The following is a 19,615-nucleotide window of genomic DNA, read 5'->3' as shown; positions in this document are numbered from 1 at the left end:
TTTTATATAAATAAAATTGTATAACATAATTATTATGGGGGATTGGTTTTTTTAACTCAACATAATTTTTGCAAGCATCAACCACAGAGCCACCTATGATGGCACACACCGTTAATCCCAGGGACTCAGGAGACTGAGGCAGGAGGATTACAAGTTCAAAGCCAGTCTCAGCAACTCAGCAAAGCCCTATGTAACTTAGTAGGAAGCCATCTCAAAATTAAAAATTTTTAAAAGGACTGGGGATGGGGTGCAGTGGTTAAGCACCCCTGGGTTTCCCAGTCTAACACCAATGTCTATCAAATGCTAATGGATAAATTGTGTTATATTCTGTACAATGTAATAGTCAGCAAGAAAATAAAAATAAAATGAACTATTGATATATAAAATAATACAGTGATTCTTTTTGGGGGTGGGTACTGGGGAGTGAACCTAGGGGTGCTTTACCTCTAAGCTATATTCCTAGAACTTTTTAATTTATTTTTTGAGACAGTATCCTACTAAATTGCTAACGGTCTCACTAATTTGCTGAAGCTGGCTTAGAACTTTCTATTCTTCTGTCTCAGCCTCCTGAGTAGCTGGGATTACTGGTATGCACAACCATGCCTGGTTCACATGATAGTCTTTTAAGTGTTAGATTTCTATTGAGTGTGTACAGTGGTATCTCATTGTGGTTTGCATTTTCCTAATTACTAACAATATTGAGAATCTTTTTTTTTTTTTTGTATCAAGGATTGAACCCAGGGGCTCTTAACCACTGAGCTACATCCCAGTCTTTTAAAATATTTTCTTTAGAGACAGGGTTTCACTGAGTTGCTTAGGACTTTGCTAAGTTGCTGAGGCTGTCTTTGAACTGGCAATCCTCCTGTCTCAGCCGCCCAAGCCACTGGGATTACAAGCATACACCACCACACTCAGTTTGAGAATCTTTTTATGTGCTTATTTGCCATTTATCTATCTTCTTTAGATAAAGTATCTGTCCAAATCTTGTCTATTTTTTAGTTGAATTGTTTGTTTTCTTAATATTCAGTTCTGTGAGTTCCTTATACATTGAGTTTCTTATATACTCTTATATAAATCTTTTAGAAGATAAATGCTCTGCAAATACTTCCTCTCCTTCTGTGGTCTGTCTTTTCAGTCTCCTAATACTGTGTTTTGAGGAGCAGAAGTTCTTAATTTTGATAAGACCAATTTTTTAATTTGCTTTTTCATGGATAGTGCTTTGGGTACATATCTATTTTTTCCTTAATAATGATCACAAAATTTTTCCTTTATACATAAGTTATTAACAGACATTTATTTATAATTAACAAGTTTTTCCTGATCCTTGCTTGGTCACATGTAAGCAATACTGAACCCTATATAATGGTATGTTCTATAAATAATCTATTTTTTAAATTTTCTTCCTTAACACAATGAAATACTGCTCAAATAACATGCAATGAATATTTGCTGATATAAATTAATCCACAATAAGAAATAAACTGCCAATACATGAATTCAAAACTGTATTTAATAACATGAGCTTTTATGGATTACTGTCTTAGAGAAGGTAACCTTTTTTTTCAGTACACACAATTTCAAGGAACACTGGCTTCGATTACTACGAAATTTCATATTTTTTCATGAAATATATTTTGCAAATTTTCATGAAATAAACATCTATAGAGTACCCACTATGTACAAATTACTGAACTAGGTATGGAGATACAGGAATGTGAGTGATAATAGCTACTTAACTAGATGTCACATATCTATATCTATTATTTTTAATCTTTAACTTAAAGATAAGAAAATTTAGACTTAGAACAGGCTAAGTAATGTGTTCAAGGGCACAGCTAGATTTTGGCTGAGCTAAGATTTATATGCAGGCTTGAGTTAGCAAATAAGAGAGGCATGATTTGAACCCAACTGACTACAGAGATTGTTTTTGACAGTATACCATGCAAAGATAATATTGTCACAATTCTCATTTTAAATAAAAAAATTTTCTTAATTTGGTACCTGAGAAAAATCTTCAGCTGCCTCCTGTAAATTAACACCATTTTTTTGTGTTGTCAAAAGTGTTGTGGGAAGGACGAGGTTAGTATTTGGCTGCAACTCCAGCTCTCCCAAACTCATTGGACCATGACTAGCACATGAATCTTCATAAATACCACCTATTACCAAACATGTAAAACAAAAATTAAAAGTCAAATTTATCTTAGAAAAAGAACAAGTGATTGACTAAAACTACCAATATTTCTTACCTACTGAATTAGAAATAGCAGTGTACTTCAACCAAAATCACCTGGTTATCAAGGGTAAAACCAAAACTCAAAGACAATGCAAAAAATACCTGTGTTCAAACAAATGCATGGAATATTCTAAGTAAGGTTCCAATTAATAAGTCACCCATGCAGTTCCTCCTACTCCTCTCCTCACATACCAATTTCTAATATTCCTTCTTACCTTTCTATCACTAAGAGTTAATATAGTATTTTCTATCTAAAATGTAATCTTAAAGCAAAGGGCAATACCCCTTTTTTCAATAAATGTTAATCTACTAACATACAAAAGTGACACAAAAGTAATAGTTTTTCTATCTGCCTACAGCTTGATAGATGTTCCTTCTCCTCCATTTTAATAAATTTTATAGAAATTTTGTTTTCAAATTCTGAAAATGATTTTTCTCCATGTGCTTGAAAGACAAAAGGCAATTTCTTGTCTAGAAAAAGCTTATATTTTTCTACAAATGATCAAGCTCCTTTTTCTCATCTAAATAGCGTCTCAATCAAAATGATAAAAAGAAGAAAATAAAGAGCAGAGTCTGATAATAATATCATTATAAACTTGTATTGCACTTTATACTCCAAGCACTTTCATATACATTATTTCATTTAATTTGAACTTCACAATCATTCTGTAAGATAGGCAGGCCAGAGACTGTCTTTCACTGATAAAACTAAAGTTTATTGAAGTCTAAAACTCAGAAAGCTAGCAAGAGGCACAGAGGAATTAAAACCTACATCTTTCAACTTCTAATCACTGCTCTTTATTTCATGTTCTTCCTAAAATATTTCTAAGAAACTTTCATTTTTTCTAATTAATAGCCACCTTTTAAATACTGCAACGTTTAACATACCTCATTTTTTTTAAAGAGAGAGAGAGAGAGAGAGAGAGAGAGAATTTTTTTTAATATTTACGTTTTTTAGTTTTTCAGCGGACACATCATCTTTGTTTGTATGTGGTGCTGAGGATCGAACCCGGGCTGCACGCACGCCAGGCGAGCGCGCTACCGCTTGAGCCACATCCCCAGCCCTAATATACCTCATTTTAACCGACAGAAATAGACTTGAAAAGTCACACATAAACTAAATTGTTTTAAATGAAATAATACATTAAAGACACAATAAATATTTTCCACTTAAAGACAAATTGGAATTACACAAGTGACAATTTCCTAAGTATAGAAAATAATCATACTCTGATCTTTTATGTTAATCAAGATTTTAAAGGAGAATTTGAGTAAATGTAAAATGTGTCTGTTGAGTTTTATAGTATCAATTCATACAAAACAACTCATGAAAACTATGACCTCATTTTATTCTCTAGTATAAGATTAATTTAAATAATGATAATAATACCATAACTTAGAATAACCAATGTTCCTGGCCTTATATTTGCTTCTTTACATTCTGACACATCTTTTTCTATTCCTATGTCACTTGTCTAACATTTTCCTATGATTGTCAAGGAAACTGAGAAGAATTAGTACACATAATGTTGAAGGAGAAGACATTAAAAACTTATTTGCTGACAATATGGCATATACCTAGAAACTCTAGTGAGGAAAAAGAACTCTATTAAAATTCATAAAAGAACTTGGTAACATAACCGGTACTAGGTAAACATCCAAAAATGATTAGTTTTTATTTTTATTATACCGGTAAGTATTTAGAAATTGAAAAAAAAATTCCTTACTATAGAACAAAAACTATAAAATAATTATTAAATTATAAAACAACCAAGAATAAAATATAATTACAAAATATTTAAATTATAAAAAAATAAAGGCTAAAATTTTAAAAGGCACAGAATCCATATGAGGAAAATTTATGAAATCTTATTGAAGGGCAAAACCTATTATTGAAAAATTTAAAATAAATCTCAGAAAATTAGAAAAAGATCTGAACAAATAGTAAGATATACTAAATTGTCAGTACTTCTAAAACATAAGTTAGTTTAATTCCAAATTTGGGTAATTTTTGGCTGGATAAAATCCTTTTGAATTTACATGGAAAAATAAGTATCTGGAAATTGTCAAGAAAAGTATGAAAATGAAAAAAAAAAAAAAAGGAAGACCTGCCTTATCAGATAATAAAATATACCATAAAGTCAAAAGAGTTTAATCAATGGTTTAGATCATAAATAATCTTGAATTCTTACAGTGAATAATCCAGAAAAATACCCTTACATTTATGAGAATTTAATATGCAAACTGATATTTCAATTCAGTTAGAAAAAGATAGCTCAAATAATTGATGCTGATACAAATGGCTATTTATCTGAAAAAAAAAATCAAACTAGATTTTTCTTTCTTTATTTATTTTTTTAATACCAGGAATTGAACCCAGGGGCTCTTAATCACTGAGCTACATCCCCAGACAAGGTCTCACTAAGCTGCTTAGGCCCTTGTTAAGTTGCTGAGGCTGGCTATGAACTTACGATCCTCCTGCCTCAGCCTCCTGAGCCTCTGAGATTACAGGTGTGTGCCACTGTGCCCAGCTCCAATTGGATTTCTATCTTATAACATTTACAAAACAAATTCCAGATAAACTTTAACATAAATATATACTTAATAATTAAATACTGCACATACAAAAACCTAAAAAACTGCAGGTATAAGCTTGTGTTAGCAGAAACCTAACTAAACTATAAAAACAAAGTATAGGCTGGCATCCCTAATCCAGAATATCTGAAATCTAAAGTGCTCCAAAATCTCATACTTCTTAAGCACCAACATGACACAACAAATGGAATTTCTACACCTGACCTCATGTGACAGGTTTCAGTCAAAATGAAAATGCTTCTAAGGTCAGGCAAGGCCCAGGAGAATTACAAATTCAAGGTTAGGAGGCTGAGCAGGAGGACTGCAAGTTTAGGACCATCCTGGGCAATTTAGCAAGATCCTGTCTCAAAATAAAATGAAAAGGGCTAGGGGTGAAGCTAGCATGCATGAAGCTCTGGGTTCCATCCCCAACACCATGGGGAAAAGAAATGAAAAAAAAATGCACTGAAAATATTGCACAAAATTATCTTCAGGCTATGTATATGAGGTATGTATGAAATATAAATTGTGTATTTAGACTGGGTCCTATCCTCAAGATATCTCATTATATAAATGCAAGTATTCTGAAATTTGGAAAAAAATCTGAAATCCAAAACACTTCTGATCTCAAGCATTTAAGGTAAGGGATATTTGAACTGCATAAAAGATAGACATATCAGTTGTATAAAAAATTTTATTATATGGCAAAAAAATCATAAACAATGTCAATGAACAAAATATAAACCTGGAAAAAGATGTCTGTAATACAGATAATAGAAACAGATTTAAAAGTTACTAGGAAAATTTAGAACTTAACAAATGGGAAAAGAACTTAATAAGAGTAAATACAGGGGTTGTGGCTTATGGTAGATCGCTTGCCCAGCATGTATGAGGCACTAGGTTAGATCCTCAGCACCACATAAAAAAATAAATAAATAAAGGTATTGTGTCCATCTACAACTAAAAAATGCTTTAATAAAAAAAAAAGATGGGCTGGGGATGTGGCTCAAGCAGTAGTGCACTTGCCTGACATGCGTGGGGCGCTGGGTTTGATCCTCAGCACCACATAAAAATAAAATAAAGATGTTGTGTCCACCAAAAACTAAAAATTAAATATTAAAAAACTTTCTCTCTCTTTAAAAAAAAAAAAAAAAGAGTAAATACAAATGACTCACCAGTAGTCAGATACATGTTTTTATCTGTCAAATGACAAAAGTTACAAACACAATTTCAGGAGGGAATTCAGGGAAAAGGCTCTAATAAATTGCCTATAAAAGTAAATTGGATTTAACTTTTAAGAAAGCAACTTGGCATTATTTGTTTTTAACTTTTTAAAAACTTTTCTTTAGTTTTAGATAGACACAATACCTTCATTTATTTTTATGTGGTGCTGAAGATTGAACCCAGTGCCCCATACACGTAATTCTTGTGCTCTACCACTGAGCTACAACCCTAGCCCCTATTTTTAAATTAAAAGTATATTTGCCCTTGGATCCAGTAATTACTTTTGGAAGCTATTCTATCAGTATAAAATGCAACAACTTACTAGATAAATGTTTGTGGACATTTATTCTAGAATTGTTAATAGCAGAGGAAAATAGTAATAAAGTAAATATTAATCAACAGAGAAATACTAAATAAATTACTTGAAATCTACATCCTGGAATTTTATATAATCATCGAGTTTAATTATAACAACTGACCTGGAGTAATCTATAGGGTTTCCTGGGGTAAACAAAATGCAGGCAAGTGAAAAATACTGGCTATATGTATTGTTTGTGTGTTTGTAGGTGCATGTGCACATATGTGCATACATAATTATGTGTGTAAGGAAAAAACCAGCAAAGTTACATACCAGATCTTAACATGGATCACTTAGGATAAGGCAGAACATGAGAAAGTTTGAGAAAATTGTGGGGAGAGGGTATGGAGGGCACCCAAAAAGTACATAATACCTTTCAAATTATATAACACCTATCAATTAACAGATATTTACTATGTACCATGTACTCTGTACCTTGCTAGATGACAGGGATACAACAGTAAACAAGATAGTTACTATCTTTATGTGAGGTTACAAACAGCATAAAAGTGACACTAGCCAACGTTAGAGGATTACTCAGAGTACCTATGACAGGTATCTAAACCAGGAATAAGGAGTCAGGAAAGAATTCCATGACAGCATAACAATGCTGAATTTGCTGTGTCACTTCTAAAAAGTATGCTCATTAAGTGTGGATGACTTTGTAATGTTTTGAGCAACTGATAAAAAAATTTTAAAAAAAAAGTGTGGATGACTTTTCATATGATGCAAGTCAGACCTTTGTAAGAGTGATACTTAAAGTATTACTTCATTGAAGTCAACATAATGTACAATAATTTGAAATCCCCACTTTCCTAAGGACCTTATTATACTGAGAAACGAACCAATACAGACTTTCAGAAAACACTAAACTCAGAAAACTAAGTTCACCTGAAATTACCAGTGCTCGCAACAGTTTTTTGCCTGGTTTGTCTAATAGATTATTTCACTAGTATAAAACCTGAAGGCACTTCAAATCCAACATGTATAAAACCCCACCATCCAATTTCACCCTGAGTCTGTCCCTCCTCCATGTTTCTACTCTTAAGATGAATGGGATGACCACCGAGTCAAGCATTTTGGTCTGAAACTTGGGTATTTCTTAAACATTCCATATTTTTTGCACCTTTCAAATTCAAATTAAGCTTTTTCCATCCTCCTTAATTATCTCTCAAATCTCCCTTTTCATATAACCTCACTGCTGAATAATGTCTCCCCAGGCTTACATTAACAGTCATTTAATCAGGCTCCTTGTCTCCAGTCTTAACCCTTCCAAATCCAACCTTCACACTGTACCTCTGATGATCTTGCTAAATAAAAGGCCATAATAAAATTATGTCATTCATTTACTTATAATTCTGTCCATATGAAATTCTAAAATGCCAAACTCTAAGCCACTTTGCTACACTGCCATATATATGTGTGTGTATAAGCATATATATGTATATGCTCAATCATGCCACATTACCTAGTATTTTTCCAATTAAATCAAACAAATATTACAAATATATCTACTATTAAACATAAACTGTACTTATAGGTAATCTTCTGAGTGCTACCAGAGATATAAAGGACTAGATGGGCTACATCGTCATGGATTTTGTTCTATAATAATTTAACAGGAACCTAGCTCTTCTCAAGTACTCAGCAGCTCTAAATTGATCTGCGAGAGCCATCTAGTGTCAATCCTGTTTAATTGCAATCTGCACAATTACAATATAAATAAAACCACATTTTATGCTATTTGAAATAAACTTATTTGAAAGAATATAAAGCATCTTATTCCATCTTCTTTTCTCAGCGCGCTCTCTCTTTCCTTGCATATGCACAAAATGAGAACTAATGCCAATTTTTACATTTATTCCCATGGAAAATTCAGTCTTAACTTTCAATTCTGAATAATATAAGATGTTCACTCAATATAAAACTAACACTATAAATTCTCTATACCTGTGTTTTGTTTTGTTTTGTTTTTTTGTATTGGTTGTTCAAAACATTACAAAGCTCTTGACATAGCATATTTCATACATTAAATTCAAGTTGGTTATGAACTCCCAATTTTACCCCAAATACAGATTGCAGAATCACATCGGTTACACATCCACATTTTTACATAATGCCCTATTAGTAACTGTTGTATTCTGCTACCTTTCCTATCCTCTACTATCCCCCCTCCCCTCCCCTCCCATCTTCTCTCTCTACCCCATCTACTGTAATTCATTTCTCTCCTTGTTTATTTTCCCATTCCCCTCACAACCTCTTATATGTAATTTTTATACCTGTGTTTTTATAACCTCAGCCATTTCCTTTTCTGATTTCTGGAAAATCTGCATAGCAAAAGACATTTCTTTTTGCTTATGAGAATGCAGCAATAGGCATAGAAAAAAAAGTAATAAGAATATAGTCAAGCCTCATTTGCAAATTTACTCACTAAAATTTATTTGTATCTCCAAGATTAATATTCATAGTACCTATGGTGGTCATTTATGGACATGTGCAGGAGGAAAATCACACAGCACGCACTCACCCAGATGAAAGTGAACAGAGATTTTGCATTCTTATTTCATCTTTTATACTATAAACAAGTGACTTTGTGTGTGTGTGTGTGTGTGTGTGTGTGTACAATTTTTCTGCTTAAAATGGTCGCCTGGCCATTTTAAAAATACTAAAATACTGTCTAGTGTTCCTCAGCATAAAAAGGCTCTGATCCGCCTTGTGGAAAAAATACATGTGCTAGATAAGCATGCTTCGATCATGAGTTATAATGCTGTTGGTTGTGAGTTCGATATTAGTCAATCAGCAATATATATTAGAACTGGGAATATAATTCAGTGGTAAAGTGCTTGCCTAGTATCAGGAGTATTTTTTTGTAGTACTGGGTTCAATACCCAGTACTACAGAAAAAAAAAGAAAAGACACCCCTCTATATATTTAAGTACATATGTATACACACACACACACACACACACATACATTAAATAAGATGGCTTCATAGAGAAACCAGGTTATATACTGATCAACTGACAATGTTGTGGTGAGAGGTTTACAGGAATCTAAGCCTAAATTTCTCCTAGGAGAATATTCACTATCTGATAGTAATATCCGTGGCTACTATAGAATATAACTACCACAGATAATGAGAATTAACTCTCTATGCTAGTGATCAATATTCTATTTTAATATATCATGAGCTTTGTAAAGTTTTGAACAACCAATAAAAAAAATATTCTATTTTAGCCTTATTTCCAAAGTGTTAAAGCTGATCCTGTGTACACTGACTCCTGATCTGAAAATCGCAGTTAATTTTTGCAGTATTATCTAATTGAACCTGTCCTAAGTGATATCTATTATGTCGGTTTTGATGGGCTAGTTATATTTCTCTAGTATATATTAAAATAAATGCATCATTTAAATGCACATATATTACCAAAATTAACTCATGTGCCACCCAACAGTGCATGTACCAACACTGATACATGAATCACATTTGGGAAAACCTTGCTCTATATCCCATAGAAAAGTTATTACCTTTAACAAAAAAAATTTTTCAAGGCTTCATCTGAAAATAATTATACTTTTCTCAATTCAGATTTTTGGAACAGTTCTATAGATTATAATACAAAACAGAATATAGCATTCAGCATGGAAAGAGTTCAAAGAAAATTGAATAGGATAGAAACTGAATATTTTATTAGATGATCCAACAAGAAACAACATTTTGCTATATACCTGAAACTGTGTCAAATTGCTGAAAAAATGGCTTTGGATCACATGGCTGATCCACAGACTCTGCGTTAGCAACAGGCTGTTGCATAAACAGAGACTGTCCCTTCAGGACCTTTTCTGCTGCTGCTGTCAGCTTGGGCCTTTGTCCTTCACTGAGTTCACCGACACTGTGTTCCAAGTCCTTCAAAAGAAACAACTGTTAAAACCATAATATTAAAATCAAATCAAAACAGCAAATATTTGATAAATATCATGATCCATACTACTCACTTGCTTGGAAGGTACATTAGAAAATGATTCCTATGCCACATATACATTACATGGAAAATAAATTTTAAAAGGCAGTTTAGTAAAACATACAGTAGTAGGCTTTGTTTTGAATACCTTATTTTATACACACACACACACACACACACATCTATATTAGTTGTAGATGGACACAATACCTTTATTTTATTTGTTTTTCATTTTTATGTGGTGCTGGGGATCAAACCCAGTGCCTCATGCATGCTAGGCAAGCATTCTACCACTGGCAAAAACCTCAGCTCCTGAATACCTTATTTTTTCTAAATATATATTTTAGTTGTAGTTGGACATAATATCTTTATTTTATTTATTTTTATGTGGGTGCTGAGAACTGAACCCAGCGCCTCACACATGCTAGGCAAGTGCTCTACGGCTCAGCCATGACCCCAGCCCTGAATACCTTGTTTTATAAGGTTAATCATTATGTTTTTCAACTTATAATTAAATAGCAATAAAATATAAGAAAAATTCTATTATAATTTAAAACAATAAGTACTGCCACACATTGTACATTGTTCATACAACTTAACATTTGAACCATAGAAAATATCTCTCTCATTCTTCATAAAACAGAATTCTCTAAAGCTGTTAGTGTGAACTTTATAATTAAACAACTAATGAGGAAAACAATATCTTTTAAGTAGTATATAGATTATCTATATATAAATAATTATGGGTTTTGTAAGTACACAGATTTAAGACTATTTAAACCATATTTAATAAAGTTCTTTTCCCTATGAAAGTACGAAAATAAAAAAAGTACAAATGTGAAGCCAGTTGTGGTGGCACACACCTGTAATCCTAGTGACTCAGGAGGCTGAGGCAAGAAAATTGCAAGTTCAAACCCAGTCTCAGCCACTTAGTGAAGCCCTAAGCAACTTAGTGAGACCCTGTCACTAATAAAATATAAAAAAGGAAGGGCTGGGGACGTGGCTTGGTGGTTAAGCAAGTTCAATCCCTGGTACCCAAAAACAAACAAATAAAAAAAGTTTACTTCATATATATGACATATATATTTACTTCATATATATGACACGCTTGTCATATATATGAAGTAAATGGAAAACTAAAAAAGATTGATGTATTTTTTCCGTATTAAAAGTTATATATCATATTCTGTATTAAAAATTAATACACTAGTACATTTTATAACTTACAGATAATCTAATGAATTTAATAATCAAGAATAGAATAGGAATTCCAGCATCAAAATGCTCCCAGGATTCTCTTTCTTGCTTTTTTTTTTTTTGTGTGTGTGTGTGTGTGGTGCTAAGAATGAAACCCAGGGTCTCACCCAAGCTAGGCAAATGGCAAGCACTCTACTACTGAACTATATCCCCAAATGCATGTTTCTTATTTTAAAGGGGCTTAATTTCAACCAACATCTTTGATGATTCTATTGACTATGAAATAAAATCTAAACCTATAAATTTAACATTCAGATTCTCTACAATTTTCCGAAATTTTATTCAAAACATCTGTATATCCTCCATTCCCTTAACCTGACTCCCCTTTAGGAATACTAAGTGCCTCAACATCCTTTAAGTTGAAAAAATATTAATTTGTGAGGAATATATCCCTTGGAGACTCTTGGGCAATATTTGGAATAATGGCAGACATTTTCTTCAGAAACTAATTAGAAATATTTCACAGTAGCCATGTTACTGCTTAAAGGTAAAGGTCATGTACCATTCATCTTTATCTATTTCAAGGCTATGTGTGGCACATAGTAGATGCTCAGTAAAGGTCACAGAATGAAGGAGTGATACATAAATCATTTTAAAGAGCTTCAGTTTTTTCAACTATAGAACAAAAGGAGTAGAAAAGATGTTCTAAATTCTCTCCAGTTATAAAATCCTACGTTCTATGACTTTAGGTTAAAGTTCCTATAACACTAACTTTTGAATAACTGAAATATTAACATGCCTTAATTAAAAGTGGGAATATTTTTATTTTTTCCCGATTTGTAGCTAACCAAGAAATAATTAAGATTAGATAATACCTCTGAGTGATAGACTGATTGCTGTGAAACTAATAATTCTTGATTTTGTTTAGTAAGGAGAGAAAGAATTGCATCTGCATGAAGCTTTTTATGGGGCATTCTAATCACCTGTCCTTCACTGGGAGGATCATCTTCCTGAAAGAAACATAAACACAATTAACACATCAAAAAACTTTATCAAACTGCATTTTTCTCAATTATGAATAACAAAAACTTAGCTATCAAATTACATCAATACTTTTTGGAAAAGAAGATAAACTCTTTATTTTCATTTAATTCTTTTTTAAAAAATATTTTTTGGGGGCTAGGTTGTGGCTCTGTGGTACAGCACTGCCTAGTATGTGTAAAGGCACTGGGTTCGATTCTCAGCACCACATATAAACAAATAAAGATCCATCAATAACTAATAAAAATATTTTTTAAAATAGATGGACACAATACCTTTATTTTATTAATTTATTTTTATGTGGTACTGAGATTTGAACCCAATGCCTCACAGTGCTAGGCAAGCACTCTACTATTGAGCCACAACGCCAGCCCCTCATTTAATTCTTATTTCCACCTGACTACAATAAAACACGTTTGCTTCAAACAAACAACACTATAATTTGGTAACAAACTGGAGACTTATTGTAAAAACATGAAAATCGGACCTCTGTGTCAAAACCACAAGGATTCACAATGTCTTATATATGTCATTAGGGTTTGGGCTCACGTGGTTTCCTGCTTCACCTTTATTCAGTGCACAAAGCAATGCCCCACTGAGGCAATGAGGACAAAGCACTGGAGTAATGCTGCAACTTAGACCTAAGGCAAAAATGGAAAATTGCAGAACATGCAACAGAATTTAGAGACCTTCAATGTCCTTTTGCCTTTGTGCCGACATCTGCCTCAGCTAGAGAGCAGGTATTGAAACCCGCACTGACATCCTGCCTTTGATACTTCACTGTACTTCAAAGCAGACCTGTTCCCAAATGAGGGATAGGTGGGCCTCAGATTCAGACAAACTGGATTCCCTCATAAATACAGGTATAAATCTCTGATTTTACATTCATTAAAAGTCATTTATTTAGTTCCTTTTAGTGAAATGAAGTTAATTCTGGATTATAAATGCATATCTTCCAGTTTTATATGGATAAATGTCTAATGGTACATGACTTCAAATTATTCTGGATTTTTCCAGATTATTCCTTTGTATTTGATTTTATTATGAATTTGTAGCATATCATTTCGGTATAGTAAAAATATCAAAATTAGAAATCAGTTTCAAATGTAGAAGAAGAAAGAAGTTACAATTTAGTCCTGGTTCAGTTAACTATTTACTTTATAACTTTAAATATACATTGGCTAAGAATGGATAAAAATGCTATAATGGCATATTAGTAGGCCAGATAAAGCTCCTCAGAAAATAAAGATATCTCATTTATGCCTTCTTCCTGTATTGTTTTATAAAAGTAATTACACTGTCTCTACAATGGACTCAATTACTTGTATTAAATAGTCACTCCTAGCTGGGTGCAGGGGCACACACCTGTAATCTCAGCAACTCAAGAAGCTGAGGAAGGAGGACTCAAAAGTTTGAGGCCAGGGGCTAGGGTTGTAGATCAGTGGTAGAGTGCCTGCCTCACACATGTGAGGCACGGGGTTCTATTCTCAGCACCACATAAAAATAAATAAATAAAATAAAGATATTGTGTCTATCTACAACTAAAAAAAAAAAAAAAAGTTTAAGGTCAGACTCAGAAACATAGTGAGGTCATTTCTCAAAATCAAAAATTTTAAAGAAAGGGGCTGGGGTTGTGGCTCAAGTGGTGGTGCGCTCGCCTGGCATGCGTGGGGCACTGGGTTCAATTCTCAGCACCACATAAAAATAAAATAAAGATATTGTATCCACCTAAAACTAAAAAATAAACATTAAAAAAATAAAAATAAAAATAAAGGCTGGGGAAGTTGCTCAGTGCGTGGAGCACCCTTGGGTTCAATCCCCAGAACTGCCCACCCCAATCATTCCTAAAAAAATAATTTTCAAATAAAATCCTTTTTTTGTGTGTGATGCTGGGGATTGAACACAGGGCCTTGTGCTTGCAAGGTACGCAGTCTACCAACTGAGATATACCCCCAGATCTCAAATAAAATCTTACCAAAAATTTTCTTAATTATTTCCTTACTCCTTTGTGAAATTATATCTTGTAAACACATCAGTAATAATAACAATGCTTAGCAAAAAATATGGTAAATATAATTACCTTTCTTTGCTTAGGTGATTTGAAAATACATAAAAAGTAATTATTTCCATTTTTAACAGTTTCTTCAAAAAGAAAATTTCCAATATTATTTCGTATTTATATATTTTATTTATGTAAAAATATATAAATAATCCCTTTACCAAGGCATTGTTTAAATAGACTACAACACTTTAAAAAATGACATAGGGACTGGGCATGGTGGTGCATGCCTGTAATCCCAGTGGCTTGGGAGGCTAAGGTGGGAGGATTTCGGGTTCAAGGTCAGCCTCAGCAAAATCAACTAAGCAACTCAGTGAGACTCTGTCTCTAAATAAAATACAAAATAGGGCTGGGGATGTGGCTCAGTGATCAAATGCCCCTAAGTTCTATCCCCAGTACCCCTTCCCCCCAAAAAGACATAGACCTGTGTGTGTGTGTGTGTGTGTGTGTGTGTGTGTACGCTATGACTGTTTTTTGTTGTTGTTGTTTTGGGGTTTTTTGGTACCAGGGACTGAACTCAGGGGCCCTTCACCACAAAGCCACATCCCAGCCCTATTTTTTTAGTTTAGAGACAGGGTCTCACTGAGTTGCTTAGTGCCTCACAGTTGCTGAAGCTGGCTTTGAGCTTGCAATTCTGTCTCAGCCTCTCAAGCCACTGGGATTACAGGCGTGCACCACCACGCCCAGCATGTATTATGACATTTTAAAATGTTAATTTTTCCTTTTTTAGAGCTAGATAATGACTAGGAAGAATTAGTATCCCTAGATCCTATTTTAGTTTTTCTTTTTGTGTCATTAAATTTACATATTTATCAGCACAAATAATTATAATCACGATTAAGGAAAAAACAAATGTATTATAAGAGAGTTGATTGAAATAGGTAAGATTTTTCAGAAAATATTATAAATATTGTAAAGACAACACATCTAGGTGACACTTTGCATTGAGATATATTTTATTACCTAATTATATTAACTGTATATTTTTTAACTACTGGGGCCACAGAGGTTAAAAACAACTTTTCATTCTCACAATTATGATAATGTTACATAATAAAATGTACAAAAACCCTACATTCCTTCATGGATAAGATTTTACTAAATTGTGTGCCTATAACTAAAATAATTGAGAAAAAATCTAATCAGTTGCAACAAGTTCATCAAGATATTCTTCCTGTCAGAATTCAATGTTATAAACATTCCTTACCATTTCAAGAGCATCTTGCAAAGTGCTAGATAAGCTATCATTTAGGTGTGTCAGATATATTTCTCCAGCTCCTAAAACTAGAAATTAAGATGTAACAGGTTAGAAAAAAAGAAGACATGAACATCAGTTTTTTAAACAATGCAATTTAAAACAAAGATTGCTGTTTCACCTGCAAGTTTGTCAGAAATTTAACAGAACTGTTAAGTAGCACTACAGATATGAAATTGAGAAATAGACTCTCCTATATATTAGTATAATTAAAAGCTGATTAAAATTAAAGTAGATTAATTTTTCCAGAGATGAATCTTTTTGTGTTGTTGATGTATTACTATTTTAAAGGTATCTACCCTGACTCAGCAATTCCATTTCTAGTCATGTAATCTATGGAAATTATTACATTAGTACACAAAGAAACACAAACACACACATTAAGGATGGTCATTAAAGAGTTGTGCACAGTCTGGAAACATTGAAAACAATTTAAGTGCACTCCACTAAGACACAATTTAAATAGACTGAACAACCACTTAAAAAACTGACAGAGACCTATGTGTGTTGATACTGTAAGATGCCTACAGTGTATCATTATTAAGTTAAAAATTCAGGTTTCAGAATAATATGCATAGTTTCATCCCATTTTAAAGGTAAATGCACATACACATGTATGTATTTAGGTGTCTATATATGCACAAACAAAAGTATACTGGAAGGATATTAGTTCTAGAGAGTAAGATTATAAGGAAGTTTTATTTTCTAAAATTAAAATCCAGAAGTTACTTATATAGAGAACCTATTCTTTCTAGTACACTATGCTAAATATTGAAAATTAAGTAAAAACACTTTAAAAAGCAAAGTTTTACTAAGGGACTTATCACAATCTACCAATGAAATCATTTAATACAGGAACTTACTCTTGGGAGCCAATTTTTGACCACAGCTAAATAAAACCTCTCCTTCAGAGATGGGTCTATCTAAAGTTTCTGTTTCAGTGACAGTAATGCTCAAAGTGCTCTCCAGTGTTGAGGAACCAGAACTTGGCATCTGTAAGGGAGAAGGAGCCTTGGTGCCTGCAGGAAATGGTGTAAGGGGAACTGGCTCTGGAGGCGCAGGCTGAGCAGGGAAATCCACACTCTCAGGTTCTTCATCTTTAGCTACAGACATTACACTAAGAAGATAAGGACATATTTTGAATTTATTAGGTCACTGAAGGCCTATATTCATTTTTATATAAAAAACAGATTCAAAGGTGCTGTGTCTCCTTTAGCATAGTATTTCTATAAACTATACTTTTATAATTAATAAGATTCATTCTTCTAAAATTGTTTTTATGCTTTAGTCATTGGCCATCTTGAAACCCCTTCTAGTCAAAAAACAAATCTACATGGGATAAATAACAACATAAGTTAAGTGATCATAGTAAATGATGGTCCATACTAGAGAGAAATCATTTTCTATTTTATTATCAGACAGATACTTTTATTAAAGTCTGTTTCCAACATTTTAAAAAAGAGGTGAAGATATAAGTAAATTGATAATTTTAAAAACTTAAAACTTATAAAACATCTTCCAAGTATAACGTGGTTTATAAAGCTCTTCATCACCTCTATGTTTCACTGGGTCATACAAGTGAAACGTAAGTGGGAGTATACAGTTACTAAGAATGAATCCAGTCAGCCCTCCATATCCACAGGTTCCATGTCCAGGAGTCACCCAACCACAGACTGAAAATATTTTTTCAAAATATTTGAGTCTGTACTTTTTTGTGTGTGTCATTATTCCCTAAACAATACATTATAACAACATGGTACAAAGCATTTTCAATGAATTAGGTAATAATCTAGAGATGATGTAAAATGTATGTAGATTATACGTAAATACCTTGCTATTTCATATAAGGGACTTGAATATGTGTGAATTTTGGCAGGAGGAGACGGGACCTAGAAATAGTCCCCAGTCCCCCTCCAATACAGAGGGATGACTATAAATTCTTACTTACATAGCCCTTGGGTGAACAAATCCTTCTAATAGAGAGTTAGGATTCTCCTCATCCAGTGGCAGGTCTCCATCCCCCCATGGCTTGGGAAGCTCTGGGCTTGATATCTTCAATTTATCAATGGAAATCTCTGACAAAGTTGGGGTAAGAGCAGCTGCAGCTGCTGGAGGAGGCGAAGGAGCAGGGGTAATTGCTGGAGTATTCACAAGTGTCATGGCAGGCATATCATGTCCTAAAGAGTTTTTTTTTTAAAAAAAAAGAAAGAAAGAAAGAAAGAAAAAGTTAAAAGTCAGTCAACAACTCCCATAAGACAATACGTTGCTTCAAATACCTTAACATTTTGGGATACAAATAGTGGCAATAGTAAAAACAATGACGATGGTGGTGACCATTAGCAAAAGAATTCCTAAATTAATAAAGTATAAAAAAAACTAGAAAAAAAATGGCACTTTTAACACTACCATATACTTAAAATAGTCTAAGTGTCTATTTCTTTATATACTTTAAGAAGTGGTAATTCGGGCTAGGATTGTGGCTCAGAGGTAGAGCGCTTGCCTAGCATGGGTGGGACCCGGGTTCGATTCTCAGCACCACATAAAAATAAAGGCATTGTGTTGTGTCCATCTACACCTAAAAAAAGTAGTATTTTGGGGCTGGGACTATAGCTTAGTGGTAGAGTGCTTGCCTAGCATGTGTGAGGCCCTGGGTTCGATTCTCAGCACTGCATATAAATGAGTAAAACAAAGGTCCATCAACAACTAAAAAAAAATATATATATATATATATATATTTTTTTTTTTAAAGAGGTGGTACTTTGGTTTGAATGTTTGTTCATGTGTTAGAAACTTAATCCACAAATTGATGTGGATATTTTGGAGTAGGCTAATTAGGGTTAGATGAAGATACGAAGGGGGAGACACATGATGTAATTAGTGGCTTTATAATAAGAAGAGAGACCAAGGCTCTCAGGCTCCTGCTTTTGCCATTATGTAATGCCTTCTGTCAGTATGATACAGCAAGAAGACCTTACCAGCCAGGTGCATTGTCATATGCCTATAATCACAGCAGTTTGGGAGGCTGAGGCAGGAGGATTGCAAATTCAAAGCCAGCCTCAGCAATTTAGCAAGGCCCTAAGCAACTTAGAAAAACCCTGTAACAAAATAAAAATTAAAGAAAAAAAGGGCTAGGGATATGGTTAGGTGCCCCTGGGTTCAATCCCAGATACAAAAAAAAAGAGCAACCCTCACCAAATGCAGCATCTCAATTTTGGACTTCCCAAAATTTAAATTTTAAAAAAATAAATTTCTTTTTTTAATAAATTATCTACTCTGTAGTAATTTAATATAAAACAGACAAGTGGCAACCAATTCCTTAATTTTTCTTATATGATAAATGATTTACTAAAACTTGGTAAGCAACAAGTATGTATAAAGCATCTAATAAAACATCATGAAATTTTAATTGCTACTTGCTAAAATTAAAACTGAATTATAGAAATAAGGTTTCTACCTTTTTCAGGAAATACGTCTTTTACAAAAAAAGCCCCATCATGATCTGAATCACAGGGAGAAGAATCTGGAGTTTTCACTAACACCCGGTCCTTAGGAGGTGATGAAGGTGAGCGAGGAGGAGTAGGCTGTGGAGTAGCCACAGGGGTACACACTCTTGCCTAAAATAAAGTAGTACAACAAGACAAATGGTTTATAATCACCCAAGTACTGCAAGCTCGTTCATAGACTATATCGAATTTAAATGGGGGGGGGGGGA

General features: G+C 33.3%; 1 protein-coding gene across 16 annotated transcripts in view; it reads right to left on the bottom strand.

The window, feature by feature from the left end:
* The window catches only part of Kiaa0586 (KIAA0586 ortholog), a 124,134-nt gene that overhangs the window by 34,607 nt on the left and 69,912 nt on the right, over positions 1–19,615 (bottom strand). For 10 of the 16 annotated variants that reach the window (XM_048793284.1, XM_048793295.1, XM_048793294.1 and 7 more), the window contains 7 exons: positions 19,358–19,517; positions 17,852–18,080; positions 16,767–17,020; positions 15,856–15,932; positions 12,424–12,558; positions 10,119–10,311; positions 2,002–2,156 (listed from right to left, as the gene is read on the bottom strand). In XM_048793284.1, coding sequence (XP_048649241.1) covers positions 2,002–2,156; positions 10,119–10,311; positions 12,424–12,558; positions 15,856–15,932; positions 16,767–17,020; positions 17,852–18,080; positions 19,358–19,517 — 1,203 coding nt within the window. The remainder of the gene's footprint in view (positions 1–2,001; positions 2,157–10,118; positions 10,312–12,423; positions 12,559–15,855; positions 15,933–16,766; positions 17,021–17,851; positions 18,081–19,357; positions 19,518–19,615) is intronic. The other 6 variants (XM_048793283.1, XM_048793289.1, XM_048793288.1 and 3 more) reach the window with 3 other exon arrangements.

This window comes from Marmota marmota, unplaced genomic scaffold (assembly GCF_001458135.2).
Source record: "Marmota marmota marmota unplaced genomic scaffold, marMar, whole genome shotgun sequence".
In the NCBI taxonomy this organism is placed as follows: Eukaryota; Metazoa; Chordata; class Mammalia; order Rodentia; family Sciuridae; genus Marmota; species Marmota marmota.
Note: the sequence above shows the minus strand (reverse complement) of the source record. Positions and strands in the feature narration are given on the sequence as shown.